This window comes from Petaurus breviceps, unplaced genomic scaffold (assembly GCF_028583685.1).
Source record: "Petaurus breviceps papuanus isolate PSGF00001 unplaced genomic scaffold, PetGlider_PUasm1.0 172, whole genome shotgun sequence".
In the NCBI taxonomy this organism is placed as follows: domain Eukaryota; kingdom Metazoa; phylum Chordata; class Mammalia; order Diprotodontia; family Petauridae; genus Petaurus; species Petaurus breviceps.
In genome coordinates, this window is record NW_027185755.1 from 4,900,133 (window position 1) to 4,926,747 (window position 26,615).

A 26,615-nucleotide genomic window follows, 5' to 3' on the forward strand; every position below is an offset into this window, starting at 1 on the left:
CCAACCTGACCCCCTTGCCGTTGGCCTGAGTCACTAGGCTATAGAATAATAAAGACTGACACCTGAACAAAGAATTGGAGTCCCTTATTTTATCATCACTACTGCCCCCCATTCCCCCTCAACCTTCTTTTCCAATTATAGCTGAGGTGAAAGATTTCCCTCCTGCCAAGTACAGGGGTAAGAAAACTGAAGATGGTGAATCCAGACCTCTGCAGAGAGAGGTTCTTATTGCTTTCCATACGGAAAACAACCTCTCCATCTCAGCTGGTTCTATTTTCCTAAGTAGTGATGGGGGCAAAGGAGTTATCCTGTCTGCCTCAAGAATCCCAAGCGTTCATTTCAAAGCAATCGCCTAGAATGTTTTACCATGCAATAATAAGCCCAAAGGGTTAATAACAGAAAGCCAGCTACCTTTAATAATAACACTCCACACACTTTGTTCCTTACAAATGCTACAGTGCTAGCTGTAATTAATAAGACGATCTTGCCCCCTCAATTCTGTAGTTTTCAAAGAAAAGGAATGACACACAGAGGCTCCAGAACCAAGCACTCTTAGAATATAGTCTGGCAGGTACCTGTCACCACCAGGGCTGGTCCCCAGAAGGCAGGAAAGCACTGATGGTGGTTGGAGTAATTCCAAAACTTTGGAGACAAGAGATGCTGTAAATCCAGATAGGAACTTTTGGTTCAGTATCTTGTCTGTGCTCTTACAACAACTATTAATGTTTCTCTGCTCAGAATGGGCCACTTGGATAGAAGAATTAATAGCTGATATTGTCCCCCTAGAGAAAGAGCTTCATTTAGGGTATTCTCTGCTTCCATAAATGGCAGACAGTTGTCCCTGAGATCCTGACTTCTGTGTATTTTCTGTTCAACAGATAAAGACACTTATTGGGGCGATAATATAAATGACACCTAACAGTGGTTGAAGCTTACAACTTATGTGGCCTTGGACAAGTCACTTGTCATAAGTCACTCAAGTCTCTTTGGGACTCAGGTTTCCTTATATGAAAAATTAAGTGCAGGGGTTCAACTAGATGATGTCTGAGAGATCTTTCTAGGACTAAACCCATCATCTATGAACCTAAGACACATAGCAGGCTATTGCCAACTACAGAGTCATAGAAAAAGTCAGTTGGAACAATGAAAATATGATTCAGGACATGAAAGTACCTCTTGAGAGTGGTGGTTGTAGTCCCCCTATAGGGGCCCTGAATGAGAGATGGAGTGATGAGCCATACATACAGGAGTCAGGCCTCCCAGACTTCTTCAGAACCCAGCCTGGAAACTGATAAGCCAGGGGAAGAATGGAAAAGGAGGGGAAGGAAAAATGCAACCTCTTAGTCTCATAGCAGGGGACAGGTTCAATCAAAGAACCTGAAGGTGCTGAATTCAAGGAGTACAGGAGTAGAAGTAGAGGTGAGCCTCTTCCTGGGTTCAAGGGTTCTGGAGCCAAAGGATAGGTTCATTCAAAAGACCTGAAGGTGCTGAATTCAGGTAGCTCAGGAAGAGAAGAAGTAGATGTGGGTCTCTTTCTGGGCACAAAGGGTTCTGGAGCCATAGCTGAGCTGGTGAACGTGCCATGAGTATCCATTTCTTCTGGGGTCATTTTCTTTTTCAATAAAAGAAATAATCAAGTAATTTCAAGAACACAGAATTGGGGGGACTCTCCTAATTTTTCTCCTCCATCCATACTAAATACTATTGTACATAATTCTTCCACTAGTCTTCAGCTCCAAACCTCTTATTTTATATACACTTTATATATGCTGCCCAAATTATGCTCATTTCCCCTTCTTTTTCAGTGTTATGTAGTAGACAGTGCACAAGATTTAGATTCAGGAGATGTAGATTCAAATTAGCAGTTAGGTGGCAAAGTGGATAGAGTGGTAGACTTGGAACCAGGAAGACCTAAGTGAGAATCTTGTCTCAAACACTTACTGGGTATGTGACCCTGAGCAAGTCACTTAACTTCTCCCAGCCTTAGTTTCCTCATCTGTAAAATGGGGCTAATGACAGCACCTACCTCCCAGGGTTGCTGTGAGAGTAAAATAATATTTGTAAGGTACTTTGCAAACTTTTTAAGTGCCAAACAAATGTTAGATATTATTATTAATATTTAATAATTTATATTAGTTATTATATATTATATTTACATTAATATTTAATATTTATTAGATAAATGAGCAAGTGACTTAACTCCTCTGGAGCTTAGTTTCTCTATCTGGAAAATGAGCAGCCTGGACTAAATGATGTCTAAAGGCCATTCCAAGTTGGCATCTTGTAGTGTACTTTTGCCACCCCTAGGTTATCAGACACATTTCCCAGAGTTGGGATGGATCATAGAAGTCATCTGGTCCATTCTATATCAATGGGAGTCTCCTTTATAACATTCCTGACAAGTGCTCATCAAATATCTATTTGTAGTGATGGAGAATCGGGACTTCCTGAGGCAACCTATTTAATTGGGGGGAGGAGGGGGTAGTTCTAATTGTTTGCAAGTGTTTCCTTACAAAGAGCCAAAAAATCTTTGAACTTTTTACCAGTGCTCCCAGGTCTGCATCCCAAGGGCCAAGTAGAACAAGCCTAATCCCTCTTCCCCATAACAATCCTTTAACTCCTTGAAGGCAACAATCCTCTCCTTCCTAAATCTTCTCATCTCTAGGCTAAATATTCTGTTCTTTCAATAATTTGCAGATATAATACACTCCTCACAATAGCCCTGTAACACAGGTCAAGTGTTAGTATCTCCATTTTACCAATGAGGAAACAGGCTCTGGGAGTTTATGACCCATCCACATTAGATAATACACCTAATGTGTCTCTGGTGGGATCAAAACTCAAGTATCTTGCCTCTCAGAGGCTAGCTTTATCTACCAGACCATGTTGCTTATCCCATGGCATGGGCTTTAGTCCTCTGACTTTTTGTTGCTCCTGAAAACCCACTTCATCACCACAGCTGTCCTATTCTTTTCTTGCCAAGCTGAATATGAAGAGGTATTTGGAACCATACTGAAGCAGTCATGGCCACCAGCATCTTAGTTTCTTTTCTGTGGTATAGCATTCACTGACAGGACTCAAAAATGCCCGGGGTGCTAGATTTATCTTGACCAAAATAACTTGTGTTTGGGGAAGGAGTAAAAAAAAAAAATTCAACTTAAAAAAATTTTAATTTTAGCTCTAAATTTCAGCCAATTACAACCTATTAAATTTCATGAAGGTAGTAATCTAGTTTCCTGAAGGTAGGTTCACAAAACGTCTGCCTAGATATTTTTTCCAACTGCAGTCTTTTTTTTTTGAGCTTCAGACTCACATTTCAAACCATTATCAGATTCTTTTCCCTTAGATTTCCTCATGGCACTTCAGCGGCAGAATGTTCAAAAGTAAACTAATTCTCTGTCCTTTGAAATTGATTTTCCCTCCTTTCTTCTCTATTTGCGCTAATGGAAATACCATTCTCCCAGTAATTCTTGCTTGATACTTGATTCTTTTACTTCCCTTACTCCCCCAAATTCAATAAGTCATGAAATCTTGTTTAATCTTTGTCTCTGAGCAGGCAGATTTCAGAAAAACCTTGAAAGACTTACATGAACCTATACCCAGTGAAGTGAGCAGAACCAGGAGAATGCACACAGTAACAGCAACATTGTGTGACGATGAACTATGATAGACTTAGCTCTTCTCAGCAATACAATGATCTAAGCCAAATCCAAAAGACTCAACTGCAAATGCTATCCACATCCAGAGAAAGAACTATGGAATCTGAATACAGATTAAAGCATACTATTTTCACTTTTTGTTTGTTTTTTTTTCTGTCATGATATTTCCCTTTTGTTCTGATTCTTCTTTTACAACATGACTGATGTGGAAATATGTTTTACATGACTGTATGTGTATAACCTACATGAGATTTTTTGTTGTCTTGGAGAGGGAGTGATAGAAAGGAGGGAGGGACAAAAATTTGGAACTCAAAATCTTACAAAAATGAATGTTGAAAACTATCTTTACATGTAACTGGAAAAAATAAAATAACTATTAAGTGCAAAAAAATATTCTTTGTCTCTGATCTCTCATATCCATTCCCATGACTCATTAATCCATTCTCTACCTCTATTACTTCTTGGTTGGACTACTGCAATATGCACTTAATCAGTCCCCTTCAGACATCTAGGTGACACAGTGGATAGAATACCTGAGCTGGATTCAAAAAGATCTGATTTCAAATACAGCCTCAGATCCTCCTAAGCTGTGTGTCCTTGGGCAAGTCACTTAACCTCTGTTTGCCTCAGTTCCCTTGTCTGTAAAATGGGAATCATAACAGTACCTACCTCTTAGGGTTTGATAATCATTTAACATCAATTTAATAACCTCATTAAGGGCCAGGGCCTGAACTAATCAACAAGAAGAGGAGACTGGACCAAACAACTTCTTTGTTCTCTGAGTAAACTCAGAGAATACCTCTTCCTATGTCAACAAAGCCAGATGGGGCTGACTTAATGGCCATTAAGGATGTTAGGATGTTAAGGATGTTAAGGATCATCAGGTCAATTGAGGCACTAACTTGAGTAATGGGACTTTTTCTTATCTTAATATTTTTTGGACATATACTATGTTATGGTATGTTAATGGTAAAGAAAACACAGGTGTCTTGAGTCATAATTTCAATTAACACTGTCAACTCTCTTATTTTATTGAATTCACCAACTATTCAATTAAGAAAGTTCCTTTCAGGGGCAGCCAGGTGGTGCAGTGAGTAAGAGTGCTGGCCCCAGCGTCCAGAGACCCGGGATCGATTCTGGCCTCAGATACTTGGCACCCACACAAAATAACTGGCTGTGTAACCTTGAGCAAGTTACTTAACCCCAATTGCTTTTTTTTTAAAGGAAGTTCCTTTCTTGTGCAATGATTAAAGATTTATGGAGATCATGAATTTGAGTGACACAGCCACCCTGAATTGAGATGGTTCTAAAATATATTTTAGCCTTCTCATTTTTTTGTTCAGGCAGTCATATTTTATCTGGCTCCATACATGTATGTATTCGGCTAGATTTTAGGGAATAAACAATGTGGATTTACATATCACCTAGCCTATTTGCCTCCTTTAACCAAACTTTCAGGTTGACAGGTTGTTATGATGATCAAATGAGATAATATCTGTAAAAACACTTAGCACAGTACCTGGCACATTGTAGGCACCATACAGATGTTAGCTATTATTCTTATTATTAGCCTTAACAGACTCCCAGAGAAATCTTGCTAATAAATGTGATCCTGTTGCTCCAGTGCTCTCACATCTTGCAGGGCTTCCCATTGCTTATGGGATAAAGTCCAAACTTTCTTGGCCTTGCATTCAAGATCCTGAACAATGGGTTCCAGGTTCCTTTTGCAGCTTCACGTCACCTTCCTCTCTTCCATTTCACCAAACTGGCTCTCACCAGAACTACATGCATCTCACATTGTGTGGTTTCTTTGCCTTTCCTATCTCAACAATCCCACCAATTTTTCCCAATGAAATGATACTCTTTAGTGATCCAGCTACAATGCTAGCTCCCTTATTAGATCTTTCTTGATCCTCCTCAAACTCAATCTTAAGCGATCTTTCCCTCGAGTGAATTCTCTTTATCACTTTGCTTCTACTTCTCTTATTAATTGACCTCATTCTATTTTGTATTATTATCAACCTCCTACATGCCTGATTTCCCCCATTAGATCATGAAATAACCCCCTTCAGGGCAGAGACCCAGGCTTGTCTTTGTATTCTTTTCTGGTCCAAATCACACATCCTTGCATAAAATAGGTGCTTAATGAATGCATGTTCAATTAATGAAGATCTCCCTTAATAACTTTTGATCCTATGAGCTGATCTTAACCATATTTTAAAGGGGCAAATGACTTGAAATAAGGTTTCCATTTATTTTATCAGTAGCAAATGAGATATATTTTTCATTGAAACAATTGCCTGTCTTCTAAACTCTCCATCTTATTTGGTTGGCCCATATTTTCTGTCATCACTTTCATTATGCAATTATAATACTGCTTGGAAATAGATTGTGCCATGGAAGCCAGGCACTAATGCCTTCCAGAAGCTACCAAAAACTGGATCTTCATGGAGTTGTTCAAATACAATATCTATGGCTGGGCCTGAGGACAGGTGGGAACCTCTCAGCATCTCAGAACTGGTCATTTTTGCAGAGGTAAAAAGGGGCTTGGAAATACCAAGCCAAGTGCAAGTGCACCCAAACAGTTTAAGGTCATCTCAAGTCACAACCCAGAAGTAATCAGGCTTCATGATTCTCTTAGGGCAAGAGTAACTGCTTGAATTGTTGCAGTTAGTCCTGCCAAAACCCTACTCAGTGTAGGCTCTTTTTAAGGTCCCAGGGATGACAAGAGTTATGTGTGACCCTATTACTATGGTGGCTGCCTCACTAAAAGATGCCTCATTCTTTTGTCTGGGACCTAGATAAGAGAGTGGTTACATATCATCTAAAAAGACTGCTCTCATTTCTTATGGTTAGATCAAAGACGGTTGTGTCAGAGATCCCAACTGGAAGGACTACTGAATGCTCTTAACACAGAAGGCTAGCAAAACTAAGGGGAAATTTGGCTCTCTTCCACATCGCCAGAAATGCAGATCCTTTTTGCAGATTTATTTCTATTCTTTGATTCTAGGACTTTTTCCTCTCCTGCATACTAGAAAAAGAACAAATTTGTGGCTTATAACCCACAATTATATTACATTATATCATAATATAATATAATAATATATTTATATATATAATATTTATATATTATAATATAATGATTATATTATAATTATATTATATTATAACCCACAATGACCAACTTAATAGGCAAAGGACAATACCAAGATACCTCAAGATATATTCATTCCCTAGAATCTGGTTGTTTGTTGCTTGGGGTTTTCCTGGTAAAGGTAGTGGAGATTTTCCATTTCCTTCTCCAGCTCATTTTATAGGTGAGAAAACTAAGGCAAACAAGGTTAAGTTAAAACTTGCCCAGGGTTACACAGCTAGTAAGGGTCTGAGGCCAGATTTGAAGTCATCCAGTGAACCACCTAGTTGGCTCAAGAATCTGGTAGGCACCTATGAGCTGAATCTTAAGAATTGAATCACTCACCATTGAAATGGAGAACAGGGAGTTATCAAAAGACATATCTGTAATTGGAGAAGATTAAAAGCATTATTTAAAAAAATTCTCACCCACCCACACCCCCAAAGATTCTAGGATGAGTCACATGACTAAGTTGCTTCCTCTGTCCCACAAAAGGGCAAACTCTCGGCTAAAAGGAAAAAGGGCAACCTAGGAAAAGAACTTTCTCAAATACAAGAACCTAAATGTCAATTTGTCTCCTTATATCTTCATGGTAAAGTCTTCCATAATCTCCTTCTTGTCATTAGCAACCCTTGTCCATATGACTTCATGTAATATTTTGTTTTATACATCTCTAATGCTAATGCACTGATCCTGTCATATTGGATATTATAATTTTTATTTTTGTGTCATCCTCTAAATAGATCCATGGAGGGAGCTGTTTCATCTAAACTTTGTATCTCCCCTATCCCCTAGTAGTGATCTGCATACAGCAGGCATTTAATAAATATTTGATCAATCAATCAAGTCAAAAACTTGACCTTTTCTTCTCATGACAAAGTCAGTATGGGCAGCTGGACAGCTCCCTTCTATCCCTTTCACTCTTAGGGAAAGCCAGGACCAAGAGTGCAGTGGAAAAAGGGAGAAAAGAAGTCACTTCTAGATGAGTGAGGGCAGTTCCTTTGCCTTTAGCATCTCTTCTTATAAGAAAACCATTGTTTGTGTAGCCACTGCAGTGAGGTTGGCTATAAATAGAGACTTTGAAAATTGAGGGTGAGATAATGCCTTGCAGCCAGCACATTCCTGAGAACCAGAACTCCAATACTCCTAATGGGCAGTTCCAGAAGTGGGCTAATTGAGGGGTCACTAGACCTCTCTCATCTCAGAAGAGATTGGTTGTCTAAGACAAATGGTACAGGAAGAGACAGCCTACGGTGGCTACACTTCTCAATTTAGAGCTAGGGACACACACCTGAAGCAGTATAGTTTATCTTGGTCCAGCAGGATTCTTGCTCTCTGCAAATGAAATAAGGAAAGAGTAAAAGCTACTCCTCTGGTCTACATGTTAGGCCTCTCCTATGCACTCTCCTTGTCCCATTTGGCATTATCAGTATAAGTGCAGATTTTAAGTGTTACAGGACATCCCAAAAGTCTTGCTGCAGCTTGAAGCTATTAAAAAGTATAATCTATAAGGGTAGAAAACGTATTTTATTGATCTTTCTCTATCCCTCAGCATGTAGTAAACCCCCTTAAGCACATAATTGGTGCTTAAATGTTTGTTGAACCAAATTTGTAGAATTAATTTAGCTAATAAATATAAGTTGTGACTATCAAGGAATGATGCTGATTCTACTAGCCACAAATTAAAATTTACTTTGAATAGTTAAGTGTCCCCTCACATGTAAAAAGAGCTTGAATGAAGTGAGCCAGGAAAGGAAAATGCCATATAGCCCAATACTAAGAGGGACTTTAGTTTTCAGATAGGAAAATAATGGGAAAGGCTTAAATCTTAGACTCCCCAGAAACTCTTAGAACCCACTTCTCACTTTGAATCTAAGTGTATAACCAAGGATTGCCTCTATGACACAGGTACTTTTCACGTCAAAGTGAGCTGTCTTAGTATAGAGGTAGAGACTTCATGGACTCTGAAGGAAACCTAGTTTCTTCATCCACCTTCCCTGAACCAGTTATTTTCTAAAAATATTCTGATTCTACTCAGATCATCCCAGGACAAAAGGTATGAAGACTGATGTTTCCTCTACCACCTGCCCTCTTAAGTTCTCTTGGATCCACCTCACCTTTTTTTCTGAAGGTTTGTGACTTTAACTGTCAAAAACAAAAACAACAAACAACAAAGCAGTATTAGATTGTTCTACCAATATGTTCACATTGCAAAGAGTAATTCTTTATAGTCCTGACAACCCTAGAGTCAAACCTGGCATTTCCAGTGCCGATTCTGACTTTTTTGTTTCAGTGAGGGAAACACAATCAGGCAGAGATTTTATGTCATGTAAAGGGGCCTGTGATCCTCACAAGACACACATTCTATAGGAACCTGAGGCTTTGGGAGGGTCCTGGGTAGGATGGACTCTCCCCCTCCCCCGAATAACTTAAAGCACTTGGGAATACTTGCCTCTTTAAGAATAAGGTAATTTTTTCCCTGGGAAAAATAAATCCATGTACCTCGTTTAATCATCAGAATGGTCACAACCAGCATCACAATGAAGATGAATGCTCCAACCAGACCCAGGGAGAGTGGTAAGATCCAAGAGGGCACTAGAAAATAGGAACAGTGAGATTGGACAGGTGAGGGAGAGAGAAGCAATAGAGAGGAAAGAGGAGGTGCTCAAGGTTTTGCTTCACAAGAAAGAGTAGGCTTGTTGGACTGGGAGCACCAGACTACTGGCTGAGGCTCCCATTCTACCATACTGCAAGAGGCAGAGGACCTTGCTTCTCTGAGGCTACAGAGGTAAGCAACTGACCAAGTGTATAACAGTCTGATTTCCAGAAGTGGTTTCTACAAAGATTTATTCAGGGTTCTCTACTTAGTGGAAGTCACTGTTTCTAGACAGGGAGGCATACAGACCCATTCACTCCCACCCTCCCTCCTTGCCTTTCTTTCTCAGTGGATCCACTCTACTTGGAGGAGTTGGTAGGGTTGTGACTGGCAGCCCATAAACTGGAAAAGAAAAATCAGAATGAGAGAGCAATTTCCTGGGACATGGCACAGACTTCTTCCATGGCTTTTCTCCCCAGCTCCACTATATGTTCAGAGAAGGACACAATATACTTTTTGACAATTTTGTAGCTAGCTACTATTGCATGATAAGTTGTGAGCTCTAACATATCACCTTCTCACCTTGGAAGATCATCATGTAAACTCTCCTGGAGGTAAAGAACAAAACAAGAGATGGTGTGGTAGGACAGGTGAAGTGGGACTAGCCCTTGAAGAGCTAGAAGAGTGAGCAGGTGGAAGGGGCTGCAGGTGTCCAACTTGATACAAATTGTCAAAAAGCAAACGGACCCTTTTACCTGGAAAGGTCACATTCACTGGCTTGCTCAAGTCTGAGAACTGCTTGGCAATCTCACCGATCACACTGTACTGACATTGGTACTGTGCTATAAGGCCTTCACTCATGTTGGTCACTGTGAAAACCACTCCCTGTTGAGCTTCTTGAGCCTTCAGTGTTTGGACCACTTCGTTTCCATGGAACAGTGAGAACTCAGCTTCTTGGAAGCCAGGTGGGGCCACACATTGAAGATAGATGGGATCCCCTGGGTTGCTAGGGTATGGAGGGGTCTGAAAAATGGAAGGAGCTGGTATTGCCATAGAGCCTGAAAAACAAAGTACACAAAGGGGATTTGAATGTGGATTGAGTTCTGTGGAGAGAATTCATGGGGAGGCTACATGGCAATGTTGATGTCTGTTGGACTTGGGTTCAAATGTCAGCTCTCCTACTTGCTCTAGGGCAAGTCACTAAACCTCTGGACCTCAGTCTCCTCATCTGTAAAATGAAGGTGTTGGATTAGATGGCTTCTAACCTCCCTTTTATCTCTAAATCTATGACCTGATGAATAGCAAGGCAAATCTGCCCCAGAAGGGATAAGAGTTCTTCCCTTGAATGTCAGCACATTCCCTCCCCATCACAGAGTGCCTTGGAACCTCCACCCTCCACACAGGAATCTTCCAGCAAACATTCAGAGGTTCATGAGTCATGGGGTTACCCTCATCCTCTCAAAGACAAAGCCAAAGGCCGGGACACACCACCATCCTATGTCTTTGAGAGCAGAGTACAAAGCACATATTCCTGGGGTTAGGATGCTGAAATTTGTACAACACACCCTGAGAAATCAATACAAACAAGCCTCCTTTTCCTCAGGTCTAGCAAATATTGTCAAAGATTCTCAGATAATATGTTCAGTAAATTAGGAAGTGATTTCTGATGCTCAAGGTGTCATCAGATAAAAAAACTTACCGGTTACAAAAAAGAGGACTTTCCAGGGCATCTCTTCACTGAGTTCAGTTATGATTCTGGCTGAAGAAAGAAACAACACTCACAACCAATTCCTTGTGAGGCAAGAAGCAAAGAGTTTACGAGGGCAGTTTCTTCACCCAGGGAGGAAGTTGCACACTCTTGAACTGAAAGGGAATCGCTGTTCTACCCTCCCCTTTTACAAATAGTATGTCAAACCAAGGAAGTTAAGTTCCAAGTTTTCAGTTGAATTCTATAGATTTTATGAATTGGAGAAACAATGTTTTAGCTTTCCCCTTTTTCTTTAAGGGCTGTGGAAAAGGAGAAGGGTCACTTAGCTACTTGAAAATCCATACCTTCAGGTACAAACCACAACACATTAAAGTTGGAATGAAAACCTGGACCATTTTCTTGAACTGGGGCCTGGTTGTTTCAACTTGAAAGCCCTCCCACATCGGGAGAACTTTATTAAGCAGAGAAAAATAATTAACCCCAGTCCCTGAACTACTCCTCTGCAATAGAAACCTCCTGCTCCCTGCCATAGCAATAGTTTCTTTACATTTGCTTGTGTCTCTCAGTATCTCTTCTTGAATCCATAAGTCTGGTTTGGGATCACATTTCGGGGAAAATGTGGATGGATGTATCAATGAGAATGCATACAGGAAGAGTGACAAGTATAAAGTACCTCCTCCCTCCCCCATTCATACATTCTTTTTTTCATACATGCATCAAATATAAGTAGCTACTGTATCAAGGACTGTGGGACTCTGCTCTCAAAAACAAAACACACCAGCCCTGCTTTCAAGGACCTTCTGCTCTAGTAAAATATGACTTATGCTGAGAGTAAAAAAATGGGGTTGTTTAGGTAAAGGAGAAACTGAGGGATCCAGCCTGCCCATGTGAGCATAATGCTGGAGGAGGGATAATAGCTATTTAGTTCTCAAAGCTACTTTGGGTGGGTGAAGCAATGGACACAATTAACAACAAAGAAAGTGTGAATTACTACTAAGAGCATCATTTACTCATATAAGGTTACTGGTAGTGTTCCTCAGGGTGGAAATTGACCTGAGTAGCCCTTTTAAAATAATCATTTACATTGATAGTTTCAGTTGCCCTTAGACTGCAGGACCAAGATATTCAGGTGATTTATAATATATAGCCCTTTTTCTGACACCTGCTTCTGTTTTGTCTATATGCAGAGATGACTTTTTAACCTTCTTCTAAATGAGAGCTTTTTTTTTCCCTCCCTCCAACTTCCCCCTTGTATCCATATCCCTTAGCACAATGACTAGCCCAAAGGTATTTAATAAATAGTTATTTATATTATTTATATTATACTATAATAGCTAGTTGACTGGGAATACTTTAGAAGATGACTTTAGACACCATTTGTCAGTTCCAGGCCGTTATACAAATTGTTCTCCTAGCCTGAACACCCTCTTTTCTCCCTTCTATTTAATTAAATCCCTTCAGTCCTGGATCAAGTCCCACCACTTTCCTTCAATACTTCTATAAATTACTATTGCTAATTGTAGTCTGTGTCAGACACTCTAACTCTAATCCTTTTTCTAATTGTTTATTAGGCATTAGTTCATTTCCCAAACTAGGTTGCAAACTCCTTAAGTCAAAGGGGCATTTGATATTCTGTATCTCACAGCATAGGGCTGGGAATACAGGCACTCAGTGAAGTTGGGTTTATGGATCTGGTCCTCACCTTCAACACACTAGAATTTTCCAAGGCTGAGGGGCAAGAAAGTGGGTGTCCTGTGTTTAACCTGGCAATTAAGGCCCTTGTTAATCCGGTCCAAACCTCTCCTTTCCACTTTATTCTAAGTGATATATGGTAGGAAGAACACACTGGATTTTAAGTGTCAGGAGATTTGAGTTTGAATCCTGTTTCCAATGTTTACTGTGTAACAACTTCTGTGATTTTGTTTCCTTATTTCTAAGACAGGGATACTCTTTGTACTACTTAATCACCGGGTTATTTCAAAAATTTGTTTTATAAACCTTAAATCAATATTGAAGTATGAGCGATTATTACTCCCCTTACACACAATTGTTTTTCATCTCTTGCCATATCAAGAAATGAACAGACTAGTAAACTATTCTTCCATGCCTGTAATTCACTCCTGTCTCATCTCAACCTGCTGAAACCCTCTTCTCTTCAAGTCCCATCTCTGGAGCTATTTCCTCAAATAAATCTTCCCAGATTTCACCATCTGAAGGTGATTTCTCCCTCTGCAAAATTTTCCAGGGTCCTCAATGTGTCACCTATTATTTGTCTGAACTTCTCTCTTTACATACTACTTTGTTTTACGCTAATGTGGATAGTCACTCCCTCTTAGATTTTGGAGGCCTTGAATAAATAAATGCCATTCAGGTGTTTTATCAGGTGCAAAGTACTTTTATTACAACCACCCGGTTAGACAGCTAGTGCAATCATTAAGTCCATTTTATAGATGAAGAAACTGAGGTGAAGTAACTAACTAACCATCATCCCCCAGATATTAAGCCTTTGATGCAAGATTCAAAACAGGTCTCCGAGTGCTTTTCACTAAGTTATGCTTCTGGAAGTGGAAAGAAAACAAGCCCTGGACTCAAATGTTCTCCCCCCCGCCCCTCGAATTCAGAGAAACCTGGAAAGACCTGTACGAACTGATGGCAAAGAGAACAGAACCAGAAGGATCTCCACAGTAACACAATATTTTAAAGATAATCCGCTTTGAAAGACCTAGAAACTGATCAGCACAAGGGTTTCATGATGCTATACACTTCTAGATAGAGGACCAATTGAAGTAGATTGAAGTCACAAATCTGAGTTTATTTTTCTCGTTTTCTCAATGGGTTGGGGAGGAGCGGGAAGAAAAGAATTTGGGACTGAAAAGATAAATCCAATTCTTCTCCCTCCAGCCTCCCCGCCGTGGCCTAAAGCAAGTCATCTGACCTCCCAGTTTCCGGAATAGTGGAAGGGTGTGTGTGTGGGGGGGGGGGGGACACCCAGAAACTCGAGGCTGTAGAAAAGAACAGAGGTCACGAGCAAAGGGTGCGGCCAGGTCCCTCCCCGGACAGGGCGGGCCGCGAGACCCCGACACCGCCCGGAAGCCTAGTAACGACCAACGGTTCTCCGCTGGGGCATTCTGGGAAATGGTCGCGGGAAGCTCCTTCGTAAGGACCCCCAACCCCTCCTTCTGGCTTTGGCTTAGCTGTCTCGAAGACTGCCTGCGGTGGACGGCCCAGCCGGAGCGCTGGTTTCCTCCCGCCGAGTCGCCGCAGAGGGGTTGCTCCCAGAAAAGAAGAAAACGAAGGGGAGAGCAGGGCCTCCCTCCAATCTCAGCGATGGGCAAAAGGGGCGGGACTCCTCGCTCGACAGGCAGGCGTGGTAGCCAACCGTGTGGAGAGGTAGCCTGGGAGCGGAGCCAAGGCTTAAAGGGGCCGCGTCCCTTCCTCACACTGCCGGATGACCCGGATGATGGCGGCAAGGGCGGCCCTGGCCCTGGTCCTGGCGGGATGGCTGTCGCCGCTGGCGGCCGGGATAGCGGCCGAGACTGGCTCCCGGGCTCCCCCACCTCAGGATGGCGAGTTCACATTTTTGCTGCCCGCTGGCCGTAGGCAGTGTTTCTACCAGCCCTCACCGGCTAACGCTAGCCTGGAGGCCGAGTACCAGGTGGGGGCGGGGGTGAGGGTGGGGGTGGGGAAGCTGAGGGGAAGGGGAGCCCGAGCCATACTGGGTACTCTGTGTGGGCGGGGCCAGTCTTAGGTCTGCTAGGGGCGGTTCTATAGCTTGGGGCCCTGATCAGTAAGGGGGCGGGGCCAGAATCAGGCATGTCGAGAAGGGGCGGGGCTATATCAGAAGGTAGGCGGAGCTGGAAAAAGTGCCTTGGAGGGGCGGGGCCAGAGCCCTGAGGCTAGGGGGAGGGGGGGGGAGGGGGCGAGGAGACTACTTGGGGAATGGGAGCAAGGATGGTATCCTGACTTTACCCTGCCAGCACTGTGGGCCCCTGGCTGCTGGGTGGCGGGGACCCCTTCGGCTTTCCTGTCAAACATCCCCCGAGGCTGGTGGGGGTAACCCTCGTACCTGCATTCACGGGAGGCCCCTTTTTTGCCTCTGCCTCCAGGTCATCGGAGGTGCGGGGCTAGATGTGGACTTCTCCCTGGAGAGCCCTCGGGGTGTGCTGCTGGTTAGTGAGTACCGCAAGTCCGATGGGGTGCACACGTGAGTATACCTTCTCCTGGCCCCACGCTGTCTCCCAGTGGCCCCCCCGCCCCTTTTGCCTCCCAGCCTGGCTGCCCTACTTTCAAAGAGTTTGGTTACATCTGCTAAGCCCGACCTGGCCTCAGGTTACCCATTGCTGTCTGCCAGGGTTGCAGGGGCATCTCCTTGGCAGAATGGGGTGATTGGGCAGGTTATCCTGTCCAGCTTGAGGACCTGCTCATTCTTTTCTCTCTTGTCCAGGGTGGAGCCCACAGAATTGGGAGACTACAAGCTGTGTTTTGACAACTCCTTCAGCACCATTTCAGAGAAGCTAGTGTTCTTTGAGCTCATATTTGACAGTCTACAAGATGAGGAGGATAGTGATGGTGATGGTTGGGCTGATGTGGTGGAGCCTGAAGAAATGCTTGACATTAAGATTGAGGACATTAAGGTGGGAACTGGATTTCTACCCCCCTCCCCTCCCCCAGCATCTGTTGTCCCTGACCTGGCTTCTAAGATCTCTTTCAGCCCCTGAGGAGCAGTTGTCTAGTAAAAGGGAAATGCTATGGGTTTATATTTACATAGTAGTTTGAAGTTTACAAAGCACTTCCCTTGCAACTCATTTAAATGTGTAGTACAAATATTAGCATATTTTTAAGTGAGAAAAAATAAGACTAAGAGGTACATACAGCAACTTGCCCAAGGTCATTCAGCTAGTAAGTCAGATTTAAATTTTCACCTACTTGGTTTCCAGTGCACCACTAGATACTCGGTCCTCAATGCCTAGGACTGCTTTGGTTTCATGGAGAAATCTGAGTCTACTGGGTTAAGAGAACACCTTTACCTGGCCATATTACTGGGTCTTCCTTTAGAGTAGTGGGATGAATTCTCTGCCCAGCCTATGAGGCATATATATTAAATGTGGGTGGCCTGTACTTCAGGCTAAGGGGATGGGGCCCATCTCAGTTTCAGGAACCATTATCTCCAGGGCTTATCTGAGGACTCTGCCTCTTCCCTTCTCCACAGGAGTCCATTGAGATGATGAAGACGAGGCTGGAGCGAAGTATCCAAGTGCTGACTCTGTTGAGGGCTTTTGAGGCTCGAGACCGAAACCTGCAGGAGGGTAACCTGGAAAGGGTTAACTTCTGGTCTGCTGTTAACGTGGGGCTGCTGCTCTTAGTGGCAGTGCTCCAAGTATGCACACTGAAAGGCCTTTTCCATGACAAGCGGGCAGTGCGCACATAGCCTTCCCTGGAGAGGGGTAACTTTGGGAGGGAAATGGGGGGTGGGCAGAGGGAGTCTCTCTCCTGCCCGGGGCCTATTTATAGCCCTGTGTTTAGGAACAACTGCACTTCCTTAGGGGAAGCAGTTTAAAACTGACCAAGAAAGGGTCAGGAGAAGCCTGGGGTGCTGACCCCTCCCCTTTGTCAAGGACATAAGGTAGAAAGTCTCGATTTTTTTTCCTGCACAGAAAAATGGGGCGGATTCTTAAGTCAGAGGATTCTTAGGAGGTCATATCCTCTGGAGCCCAGGGTATCCTCAGGATTCCCCAGACCTAAGTTAAAACAAAAACAATGGCCTGAGCAGTGAACAGCTGGGATGGTGTGGGGACACATTATATGGGACTTGCGGTCCTGGGAAAAGTTGTGCCTTATCAGAGGTGCAGATAAGGGGCTGCAGGCCCTATAAATAAAGAAGCAAGGAGGGAGAGATGGGGTAAAGAATTTTGTTCCAAAGCTGCCCAGAGACTAATGGTTATCCCCCACCCCCCCAGGTGCCTTAAATATTATCTATCCTGGGAAGAACTCCCCTCCCCATCTCACCCTGTTCCCTCTCTCGCCAGTCTAGGTGTCCCCTAGCTCAGGCTGTGGCCTCATTCTTTAGACTCCAGGCTGAGTCTACTCCCAGAATGACCACATGATCTTTCTCTTCTCCGTTATTTCAGTCCCCCAAATGCCAGCTGCTCAGAGACAAAATTAGCCTTGTGTGGGGCAGGTGCCCAGTCCCCAGCAGAAACAAACTAAGAGATGGAGGGGGAACAGGTTGAACCACCCCCTTGTGCCTCACCAAGAATTTTTAATGAAACTCAGACGCTGTCATGTGCTTGCCCAGGACTGTCAGTTTATTGGAGACAGGATGGGTTGTTCTCCAGCCTGGCACTGCATGCAGGATGGGGCAGGGGGAGGCTTTGGCTCCAGGCCTAGCAAAGTTCTAAACAGCACCAGTGTGGCTGCATCCCCAACTGGAGGACTTGACCCATTCAGTCTGTGTTCACTGAGATTATCTTCAAACCAAATGAAGGCCCTTGGGAACCAGCTGGCCAATGGAATAAGGGCAGTAGCCTTACTGGGCAGAGAGCTGTTAGTCAAGGGTAGAAAGGGCCTGAGCCACATGGAACAAAGTACCAGCTCTGGTTCAATAAATTACTTTTGGAATCGTGGAGTGTGTGGTAACTGGGGTGTAGGCTAGAGGCATAAGTTGATGGCACCTAGGGCCAGTGCCCCTGAAAACCAGGCTATCTGGAAGCCAGGTTATCAAGTTTGGGCCTAGAGCAACATGACCAGCAGGAATGAAAGCCAGCTCTCCATGGTGCCGCAATAGGGAGCTCAGGCCTAGCCTGAATGGGAAAATGCCCCCTCAACTCCCAAGGCCCAAAGAGCAATGCCCTGGGCAAAGGCAGCAGGCTGGCACCTATAGAGATGGATGTCTCTCAACCAGACGAAACTCAGAAGAAGGGCCGGAAAGGAGCAGAAGGAGGTGGTCGCCTGAGCACAAGAGAGAAATAGAAACAATAAGTTTTAATGTAGAGAGAGGGCCATGGAGTGGTGACCCTCCCCCACGAGGTCAACAAGTATGGGATAGGTAGGTAGTGGGACAACTCTACCACTCCCAAGGAGTCAGATATTGGGGTGACCTGGGAAGATGCCTCCAGGCAGAGGGCTAAACAGTTATGACCAGCTGAAAAGCTTGGGCTTCTGCCAGACTGAATCTCCGGGATTACTATCTCTAAAACTCTGGGACCCAAGACTCTACCTGGTCTTGGTAACAGGGTAGAAATTCCACAGGCAGCAGGACCTAATCTCTCTCCAAGGCAAACTTCCCCTAGCTCTGGTTTATTTGCTTGGTTTTGGACCTAAAGGATGAGTGCTATTACTATAGGCCAAACTAAGGCAAGAGGAAGCAAATGGAAGACACTAAGAACATTTTGCCATCCTATTCTTAAGTTTTTTGGTGGGTGGGAAATTATAGCTGAAGAGGTTCCCCCCCTCCCCCCACCCCCATCGGTAGTTTCTCTGTATTTTAACTCTGATCAGACTCTATTTGAAGAGCTCCACATCCTGGAACAGGGGGATGCTCACACCTAGAGACTTGATAGGGCTGGGCAAGATCTTAGGACAGGGATGGATAGAGGTGGTTCTGGGGACTAGAAGCTCAGTAACTGCTTGGCTAGCTGTCTTGAGGGGAACAGTAGGCACCTAAAAGATGGATGGGGTAGGTAGCTAATTTTGATGTTCCCAGTATCTCTACAGAACTCAGGCCTAGGGCTCTCAATGAGGCGCAGGGGCAGCAGACAGGGTTGAGTAGGGTTCTGGGATAGCAAGGGGACCCCCAAGAAACAGATTCTCATCCCCTTTACTCCCAAGCAAAGACAGGAGGAGACAGACACCAGCCACCAGTAGCTTTATTTTAGTTTATTAATAGGGTACACAGCAGAGGCACTTACACTGGTCAAATTGAATGAAGGAACAAGTGAAGTCCCACAGAGGTGCCAGCATGACCAGAGCTGGAGCCCATTTCCCACAAAGAGTCCTAGACATTCTAGGTCTGGCAGACGTCTGCCAGCCAGGCCAACATCAGCTCTGAGCCCTGGGCAGTCCCTCAGGCAGACATGGTCCCTGATCCAAGTGCTCCCTGGCTTGGGATTGGGGGTGAAGGGAAGACCACTTTCCCAAGAGTCAGTTCTGCACCCCAATGGGTCCCCATCCCCACAGCAGGGGCTTAAGGCAGCTCTGGGGTTTAGGGTGAGTTTAAAGGCTGGAGATAGATACATCTCTGGAAGCTTAACATAGAGGCTCCAATGCAGCAGTGTTGGGCTTGGGCTTGACATTTTAGTTAAGCCTGACTTCCAGAAGGAGTATGTACAGCTGGAGGTGGCTGGGAGTATAAAGGAGCAGTCCATGGCAGTGGAGAGATCAGGAAGGCCACCAAAACTGGCCAGCATAACCCCCCTCCCCCTCCCCGGCTAGCTACTTTCTGACTGGGTATGTCAGATAACCCCAGGCCAGGCCCTGGTGCTTGCTATTTCACCCCTGTCCATGCCATATCCTGATTCACTGTCACTCTGAGGCTCCTAGGGTGAGGAACATAAGTGAGACCCATGGTGAGAAGAGCAGTAATCCCCATTCTGGCCTGGGGGTGGGGACAGTGGGCCAAGCCTTAGTACTAACTGGCCAAGAGGACTCTCTCCCCAAACAAGGTGATGTAGGGAAGAGAAGCCCTAGCCCCACTGGCTCATTTAGTAGAAGCCCATCCTTTAACCTGAGTACAAAAGGATGTGGCAGCTCATCTGGTCTCCAGTTTCCATTTGGTTTAATCACAAGTCACTCAAAGGGCCACAGACACACACAGGCTCTTGCTGTGCCCTAAGCCCAAGACTCATCGGTTCCCCCCTCCCCCATACGTATATCATTTATACAGAAACAGTGCCTAGGGTTGATGGGCTGAGCTGACAGGCCACTACATCAGTCCCATCCCTCTGCCCTAATTCAGGTCCCAGACCTCATTCACAAAGTGCAAGAACCCGACCCCATTTCCAGGCTCCCCAGGACTGCTCAGTTCAGGGGTAAGTGCAAGTGCCTTGGGAGCCTGCAGAGCTGCCTCCCTGGCCTGTCAACGCATTCCTGGGTGCTGCCTACATCTGTGTTGGGATGGGCAAGGAGGGCAGGCATGCCACCAGGCCCACTGGTTACAAGTTTGGATGATCCCTGCCTGACAAACATGGCCTCAGGCCTGGCTATCAGGGACTAAGGGAGAAAAGGGGGAAGGGAAGGAGGCCTCAGGGCCCAGAGTCACATTTGCTTTCTACAACCTTGGGTGTTCCTCAGAGCCAACAGTGTATAGAAACCCCACCCACAACGGTACCCTGATGGTCTGGTTGCCACACCCCATTGAGTACATGGGCTTTTTCTAGAACCCAGGGTTAATCTAGCAATGACGGTTCGGCCGGGCGGATTATGGTTGGCCGGTTCGGTGCGGCAGGGGGTCTTCTGCTGTAAAGAAAATAGAAACAGATGGGAAGAGAACCCAGTGAGGATGGGGAAGGCAAGCTAAGATGGGGAAGAGTAGCATGGCTATAGGGCTCTTGGCCTAGCCCAGATTCTTTAGCCTCCCTTCAACCCCCTCAGACCATGGTAGAATCCAAATGCCAATGGAAGCTGGGTCAATGGGGAGGGTCTGAAGCTCATCCTCTAAGCCACCTCTAAGTCAGACCCTCTCTACTCTGATCCTGGGAGTTGGATGAGGATTCTTCCTTAAGGAATAGCAACTAATTGACTGAAAGAAGAATGTTAGCTCCCATGGCCAACAAGTCCCCTGCTGAGAGCACAGAGTTAAATGTCTGTATACAGTAGGTCCTGAAGGGATGGGGTCATGGAGGCTGGCAGCCATGGCCAAGGGTTCTGCTGAGATGGAGCTGAGTCTTCCCAGGGTTGAATTTCTCAACTTTAGTGCTGGATGAGTGAGGGACCTTCTACCTCAAAAAACCACTAAAGATGGCAAGGCTGCTGACAGATTCAGTGCTGTCCCTGACAGGGAGAAGAGGGAAAGGAAACAAGAAAGGGTTTAGGATGAAATCTTACCTGGGCACACCAGGGGGGATGCCAGGCGGAATACGTGCTGGCCGAGATGGGATCTGAGGTGGGGCTGAAAAGGGATCGTTGTTAGTGAAGACATTCTGAGGTCCAGGCCGAGAGGGAATAGGGGGAGCCACAAAGGAGGCAGCAACTCCTACAGGCACAGGGATCAGAGGCGGCCCCGGGGTAGGGCCCCTGACTGCAGGGGGTCTTCCTGGGGGAGGCACACTGGCAGGAGGCCGATGCTGAGGTGTGGGACTGCAAGAAAACACAAGAGAACAGAGGCTAGGACCTCATGTGGAGAGACCAAGGGTCAGGCAGGAAGCAGTAGGATGAAATAGGATGAGGACCCAACTCAGCCTCACTGAAAGGAAATCTGTTTCTTGGACTCTGGAGCTAGATCCACCTGCCAATTACAGTTTCCTTTCAGCTCATGGGGTTGAGGCAGCTTAACTGTTGGACAAAAGCTGTCTGCCCTCAAGTCCCTCAGGGCTAAGTATCAGGGAATAGGGGGAGCCACAAAAGAGGCAGCAACTCCTACAGGCACAGGGATCAGAGGCGGCCTGGGGAAGGGCCCCTGACTGCAGGGGGTCTTCCTGGGGGAGGCACACTGGCAATTCAAATTGATTCCCCTCCTCAGCCTTCATAAGTTATATCGGGTCCTCACTAGAATCATAAAATTGAAGCCTCAGAAGGAAATACAGAGGTCATCTAGTCCAGCCTTTTACAACCTCCCCAAAAAGTGGTCAGCCAGCCTCTATTGGAATACCTTTAGTCAAGCTTTCTGAAACAAGCCTGATAAGAAAACATATTATATACATAATGATATGACATAATATTATATATTCCCTTATGCTGAACTGCCCCTGCCCCTATTTCTACCCACTGGTCCTAGTTCTGCATCTGGGATCAAGCAGAAGTGAAAAGAAAAAAAAGGTACAAGGCCTCCTCCCCCCCCTTAAAGCTGCACTCGCTGCCTTAGCTCCAGGTTTAGACCCCTTTCCCCAGGCAGACTTGCAGACGCCTGGCCAGACCTGTGCCTACTGCTAGAACTCTGGAGCCATGTGTCATCCACAGGTGGGGGCACAGGAGTGGACACAGTGCTCGTGCTAATGTCCCCAATGATGTTAAGTGCCTCCTTCAGGGCATGGTACATGCGCAGCATGTCTTCTCGACGTTGGGCCTGGTCCGCAGATTCCTCCATCAGGCTACTCTGGTCCGCAGAAGAGTAGAGATAGGCCAGTAGCTCTGAGTGGATGAAGGCCTTGGTCTGTGGTATAAGGAGAAAAGACCAGAGATCAAATTGTTGGGGAAGGGGGTTATGCCTCTTTTCCACTGTCCAGGAGGCTCTTCCTCTTGTATACACAGTATAAAACATGTAGACCTGACTAGACCCACAGGAAGCCCTTCATGTTGAACTTAAGCCTAGTTCCTTAGAACTTTCCCACCAGACTTTGCCCTTTCTCTCCTAGGGAGGGACATGGACAAAGATCTCAAAGGTGACCTATTAAAAATATAAGACATTGGGGTCAAGGCGGCTAGGTGGTGCAGTGAATAGAGCACTGGCCCTGAAGTCAGGAGGATCTGAGTTCAAATTGAGCCTCAGACACTTAACACAAAACTAGCCATGTGACCTTGGGCAAGTCACTTAACCCCAATTGCCCTACTTTCCCCCCTTCAAAAAGAAAAAAAAAAGACGGGTAAATATTCACATCCCAGATTTCCCAGGTCCTTAAGGATTTTGAAGGGGTGGGGGGCGATAACCACATTGGGGGGGGTCTCCCCTTGGTCCTGGGATCCAAGTTTGAGTCACTCCACATTCTGGGCCCTTGGAATACGCACATTGTTGATCATGAGATGCATGATTGTCTTTGGCATGAGGTCACGGATAGACTTATTGATAATCCTCACGTAGGAATCAACAAGGTTTCGGATGGTTTCCACTTGGCGTTCCAGTTGAGGGTCCATGGAGAAGGTGTTTTCCTGGGCCCCATCCTCATTCTCAGTCTGGTCCAGGGTCAAAAGAAAGCTGTGAGTGCTTCTCAAAGCCAACTCCACCCTCTCACAAGATGAGAGGAACTTAAATTACGAACAAGAAAACTGATTCTGTAGGACTCGTTCTGCTCTACTTCCACCATGAACCTCTTCTCACATGGCAGTGCCTCTTGCCTAGTCTACTCCAAAATTCATCCTGCTCCTTTTCCTCACACAGCCCCAGATACTTAGACAAGTACCAACCTGGTCTTTCTCAGGATAGACCCCAGCTCGGAGGAAAGAAGCTTTCCAACTATCTACATCCTCCTGGGAGTCACAGGCTAGCTCAATCTGCCGTAGGTCCTTATAGACATTCCTGTAGGAAGTAAAGCACAAATAAGAGGTTTGCTGAGATGCTGGCCCATTCATAGCCTTGTCCTTCCACCTCACTTATGGCACCTGGCAAGGTGGTCCAGGTTCCAGCGATTGTGGCAAGTGATAATGTACGGGGTCCCTAAGACCTGTTCCCTAACGGACACCAGAAATTGACCCCACAACCTCACCCTATATGAAAAGAAATATCTTTATTGCTATTCTGGGGGGATTAAAAAAGGTGTGTGTGTAAAACTGTTCCTTTAAAAAAAAGGCAGTCAGTGAAGAAAACAGAACCAGGAGAACATTATACACTGTGACTACAACCATGTAGTTAAAGATAACAATAGTAACACATTTATATCATATACACAGTAAAAATCAAAAGGAGATGTAAAACTAAAGAAATCCAGCTTGCAGGGGTGGAGTCAAAGAATGGTAAATGATGACAGCCAGACACTGCTGTAGTCAATTCTAATCTGTTGCTGGTCTGTTTGTTCCTATTTTTTAATATGCTGTTCATACATAGGAATACCTGCATTTGTCAACTTGAATCAAAATGCAGCATAAAAAAATAAAAGAATAATCTTTGGCTTGCTAGAAGCCTGTTAAAGCCTTTGATAATGGGATCAACCTAGAGCAAATTAATAAAAAATAACTGTAAAACTTCTGATGGGGAAAAAAGGACTATCTTAGAGCTTCCATATTAAAACCCATGACATCTTCCTAGGCTGAGGAAGCACAAGGAACTGGAAAGGGCAAAGTTCAGTACTCATCTGTTTTCTTTTTCACACCTCAGAAAGTTTTTGGGGGGGTGGGGGGCACGGGGAAGAAGTTGCCTTCGCCAACACCATTACTATGTCACTGTATGAGAAAGGGCCTGCCTTAAATCTTCTGAACAAGCCAAGATTCAGTCCCCTGGGGAGGGGTGGAGAAAGAAACACAATGTTCACTAGTTTTCAGCTGTTACCAAGGTATGAAAATGTATTTTCAAAATCTTGCTCTAAATTGTGTCATTCTATGAGTAGTAAAAAAACCCAACCTAGTAAAATGGTAGTGCTTAATTTAAATTTATAATTTAGAAATTAGCATGTTTTGGGGCTGCTAGGTGACGAAGTGAGTAAAGTGCTGGCCCCAGAGTAGGGAGAACCCGAATTCCATTCTGGCCTCAGACACTTAACACCCACACAAAAAAACTAGCCTGTAACCTTGGGCAAGTTACTTAACCCCAATTGCCCTCCAAAAAAGCAAAAAAAAAAAAAAAAACCCGAAAAAAGAAATTAGCATGTTTTGAGGTTGGTTAAGACACAAATGCCACACAAGAGGCACAACAAAAGGAAACTTCAGTGCCCAAAGTTCTGAACTTCGGTCCCCCTGAAAAGGGCTCAAGAATCTTAGAGGAGGCCATCCATGGTACAGTGCAGAGCTCTGTCTGAGCTCAGGTGAGTACAGTCAGACTGGCCAAGCCACACTTTGGCCTCAAGTCACTCAAATGGGTACTAGTGTTGGGGGGGGAGGGGGGCGCACAACAAGGATGTCCTCACCTCTGCTCTGTGTTGAAGATAGCAAAGATATGCTTGGTTGACATGAAGCCCTTCTCCACATCTCGAATTTTGAGGTTATCTAATGGCAGCATGTACTTCTTCTCTTTTTCCTGAAATGTACAGGAGGTAAAAAAAATAATGCCAATAACTCCATCAAGCAGGGTCACACATCTACATCTGTAGAAAATGTTGCCATTTTCATTTAGGTTACATGACTTGCCTAATGCTGCCACCAACAATACTGCATGTTAATGTAAGAGAAAGACCCTGAGCCCTACTGTGCCTCAAGCCTTGTGAACCTAGGGTCCAGGAGCTTGTCTAGGTTCCATCAAAGCAGGGACAGTTCTATTTTTGTATCCTCACGTCCTACCCACAGTGCCTGTCACAAGTGTTTATTAAGAGCTGGTTGCTGAATTGCCAGCTTCTCTGATACCTGCAGGAAACACCAATTCAATTAGCTGGTTGGCAGTTTCTGGACCACAAATAAGACAACTCAGAAGCAAAAGATTCTATGGGGTCTGGACTCCTGTGTAGAGCAGAAGACCTGGCACACAGAAGGTGCTCAATAACTGTTGTACAGATGACAGGAAAAGTAAGAGGCCAATTCTCTAGCTTCCAGATCCACACTTAAGCAGGCCTTGAGTTTGCTAGAGCTCCTGCTGACAGATATGTGCAAGGAAGAAGGAAGCCAGAGAGCAGAATGGATCATGTGTGCCTCCCAAAACAAACTTTAAGAATGGTGGGGAAAAGGGAACCCCAAAGAAATTGAGGTGGAAAAGACATGTGGTCTTTTGGTGAGCCAAGGGTTTAGTCATGCCAGTTGGCCAGTTTGAATACTGACAGATGAGGAGAACTGGAGGGCAACAATATGTGTGATAGGCCTAGCAGAGCTGTTCTACCGTGCACCATTTTCTAGCCCAGGTTTTCTGTCATGGGCAGATGGATGAATGGGCAAGGCTAAAGATGGCTCTTGGAAGATCTTGCAGGGTTCCTAGGCAAGCCCACTGGAAGGCTCTGACAGCTTTTCACTTCAGGAAAGTACAGACAGGGCTCCCCTATTCTTAGTACTGCCCGTCTGCCTGCCTCCCCCAAAGCAGCAGAAAGCTCTGTGGCTGGTGTGGATGAGCACAAGTCTGCTGCTTTTGGAGGGGCCACCCTCCTGAGTCATGGGCTGTAGCAGTCACAGTGAAACGCAACATCTGGAATTGTTTATAACTATGTTCCACCCAGAAAATATCTCCAGATGCTACAGGCACACACTCACCCCCACACCCCCACCCCATGTCCCAAAAGTGACGTCCTCCTTTGTACAGAGGCCATGAACCTAAACCCTCCCTCTCCCACCCCCACCCGCCTGCCTTAGGATTTCCTGAAAAACCACAACTTTCTCCAGACTGGGTCCTGCTGAAGACTTGCCACGTCAGAAGAGACAAAGCAGATTCTTTGAGGGAACAGCAGTTTTCCTCTCCTTGTAAAATAGAACACATCCCTTCTCAAAAGGAATGGCTTCGAAGGGGAGGAGTAGAAGAATCCCCTCAAATTCCAGCCCCACCAGCCCAGTGTTCAGACTACCTGTCCAGGAGATTGCAAATGT

The 26,615-nt window shown here is 45.0% G+C and overlaps 3 protein-coding genes across 11 annotated transcripts in view; 1 reads left to right on the plus strand and 2 right to left on the minus strand.

Annotated features, from left to right (window-relative positions):
- Positions 1-265: 265 nt before the first annotated feature.
- Positions 266-13,891, minus strand: CUNH19orf38 (chromosome unknown C19orf38 homolog). The gene is given in 10 exon segments (XM_069083067.1): positions 266-1,612; positions 7,138-7,175; positions 8,084-8,127; positions 8,910-8,937; positions 9,295-9,387; positions 9,725-9,790; positions 10,144-10,446; positions 11,088-11,179; positions 11,576-11,640; positions 11,643-13,891. Coding segments are annotated over 10 exon segments (915 nt in total). The 5' UTR covers positions 11,682-13,891; the 3' UTR covers positions 266-1,465.
- Positions 13,892-13,981: 90 nt separating this feature from the next.
- TMED1 (transmembrane p24 trafficking protein 1) lies at positions 13,982-17,718 on the plus strand. Its single transcript, XM_069083066.1, has 4 exons — positions 13,982-14,751; positions 15,203-15,300; positions 15,541-15,730; positions 16,306-17,718. Exons 1-4 carry the CDS (start codon positions 14,545-14,547, stop codon positions 16,522-16,524), a joined length of 714 nt encoding a protein of 237 aa, XP_068939167.1. The 5' UTR covers positions 13,982-14,544; the 3' UTR covers positions 16,525-17,718.
- Positions 17,709-26,615, minus strand: part of DNM2 (dynamin 2) — an 82,219-nt gene continuing 73,312 nt past the window's right edge. For 4 of the 9 annotated variants that reach the window (XM_069083062.1, XM_069083058.1, XM_069083061.1 and 1 more), the window contains 6 exons: positions 25,022-25,131; positions 23,370-23,481; positions 22,974-23,138; positions 22,166-22,401; positions 21,138-21,389; positions 18,944-20,549 (listed from right to left, as the gene is read on the minus strand). In XM_069083062.1, the coding sequence (XP_068939163.1) occupies positions 20,480-20,549; positions 21,138-21,389; positions 22,166-22,401; positions 22,974-23,138; positions 23,370-23,481; positions 25,022-25,131 (945 nt within the window). In that variant the 3' untranslated portion in view covers positions 18,944-20,479. Of the gene's footprint in view, positions 18,045-18,943; positions 20,550-21,137; positions 21,390-22,165; positions 22,402-22,973; positions 23,139-23,369; positions 23,482-25,021; positions 25,132-26,615 lie in introns of those variants that run through there. The other 5 variants (XM_069083065.1, XM_069083064.1, XM_069083063.1 and 2 more) reach the window with 2 other exon arrangements.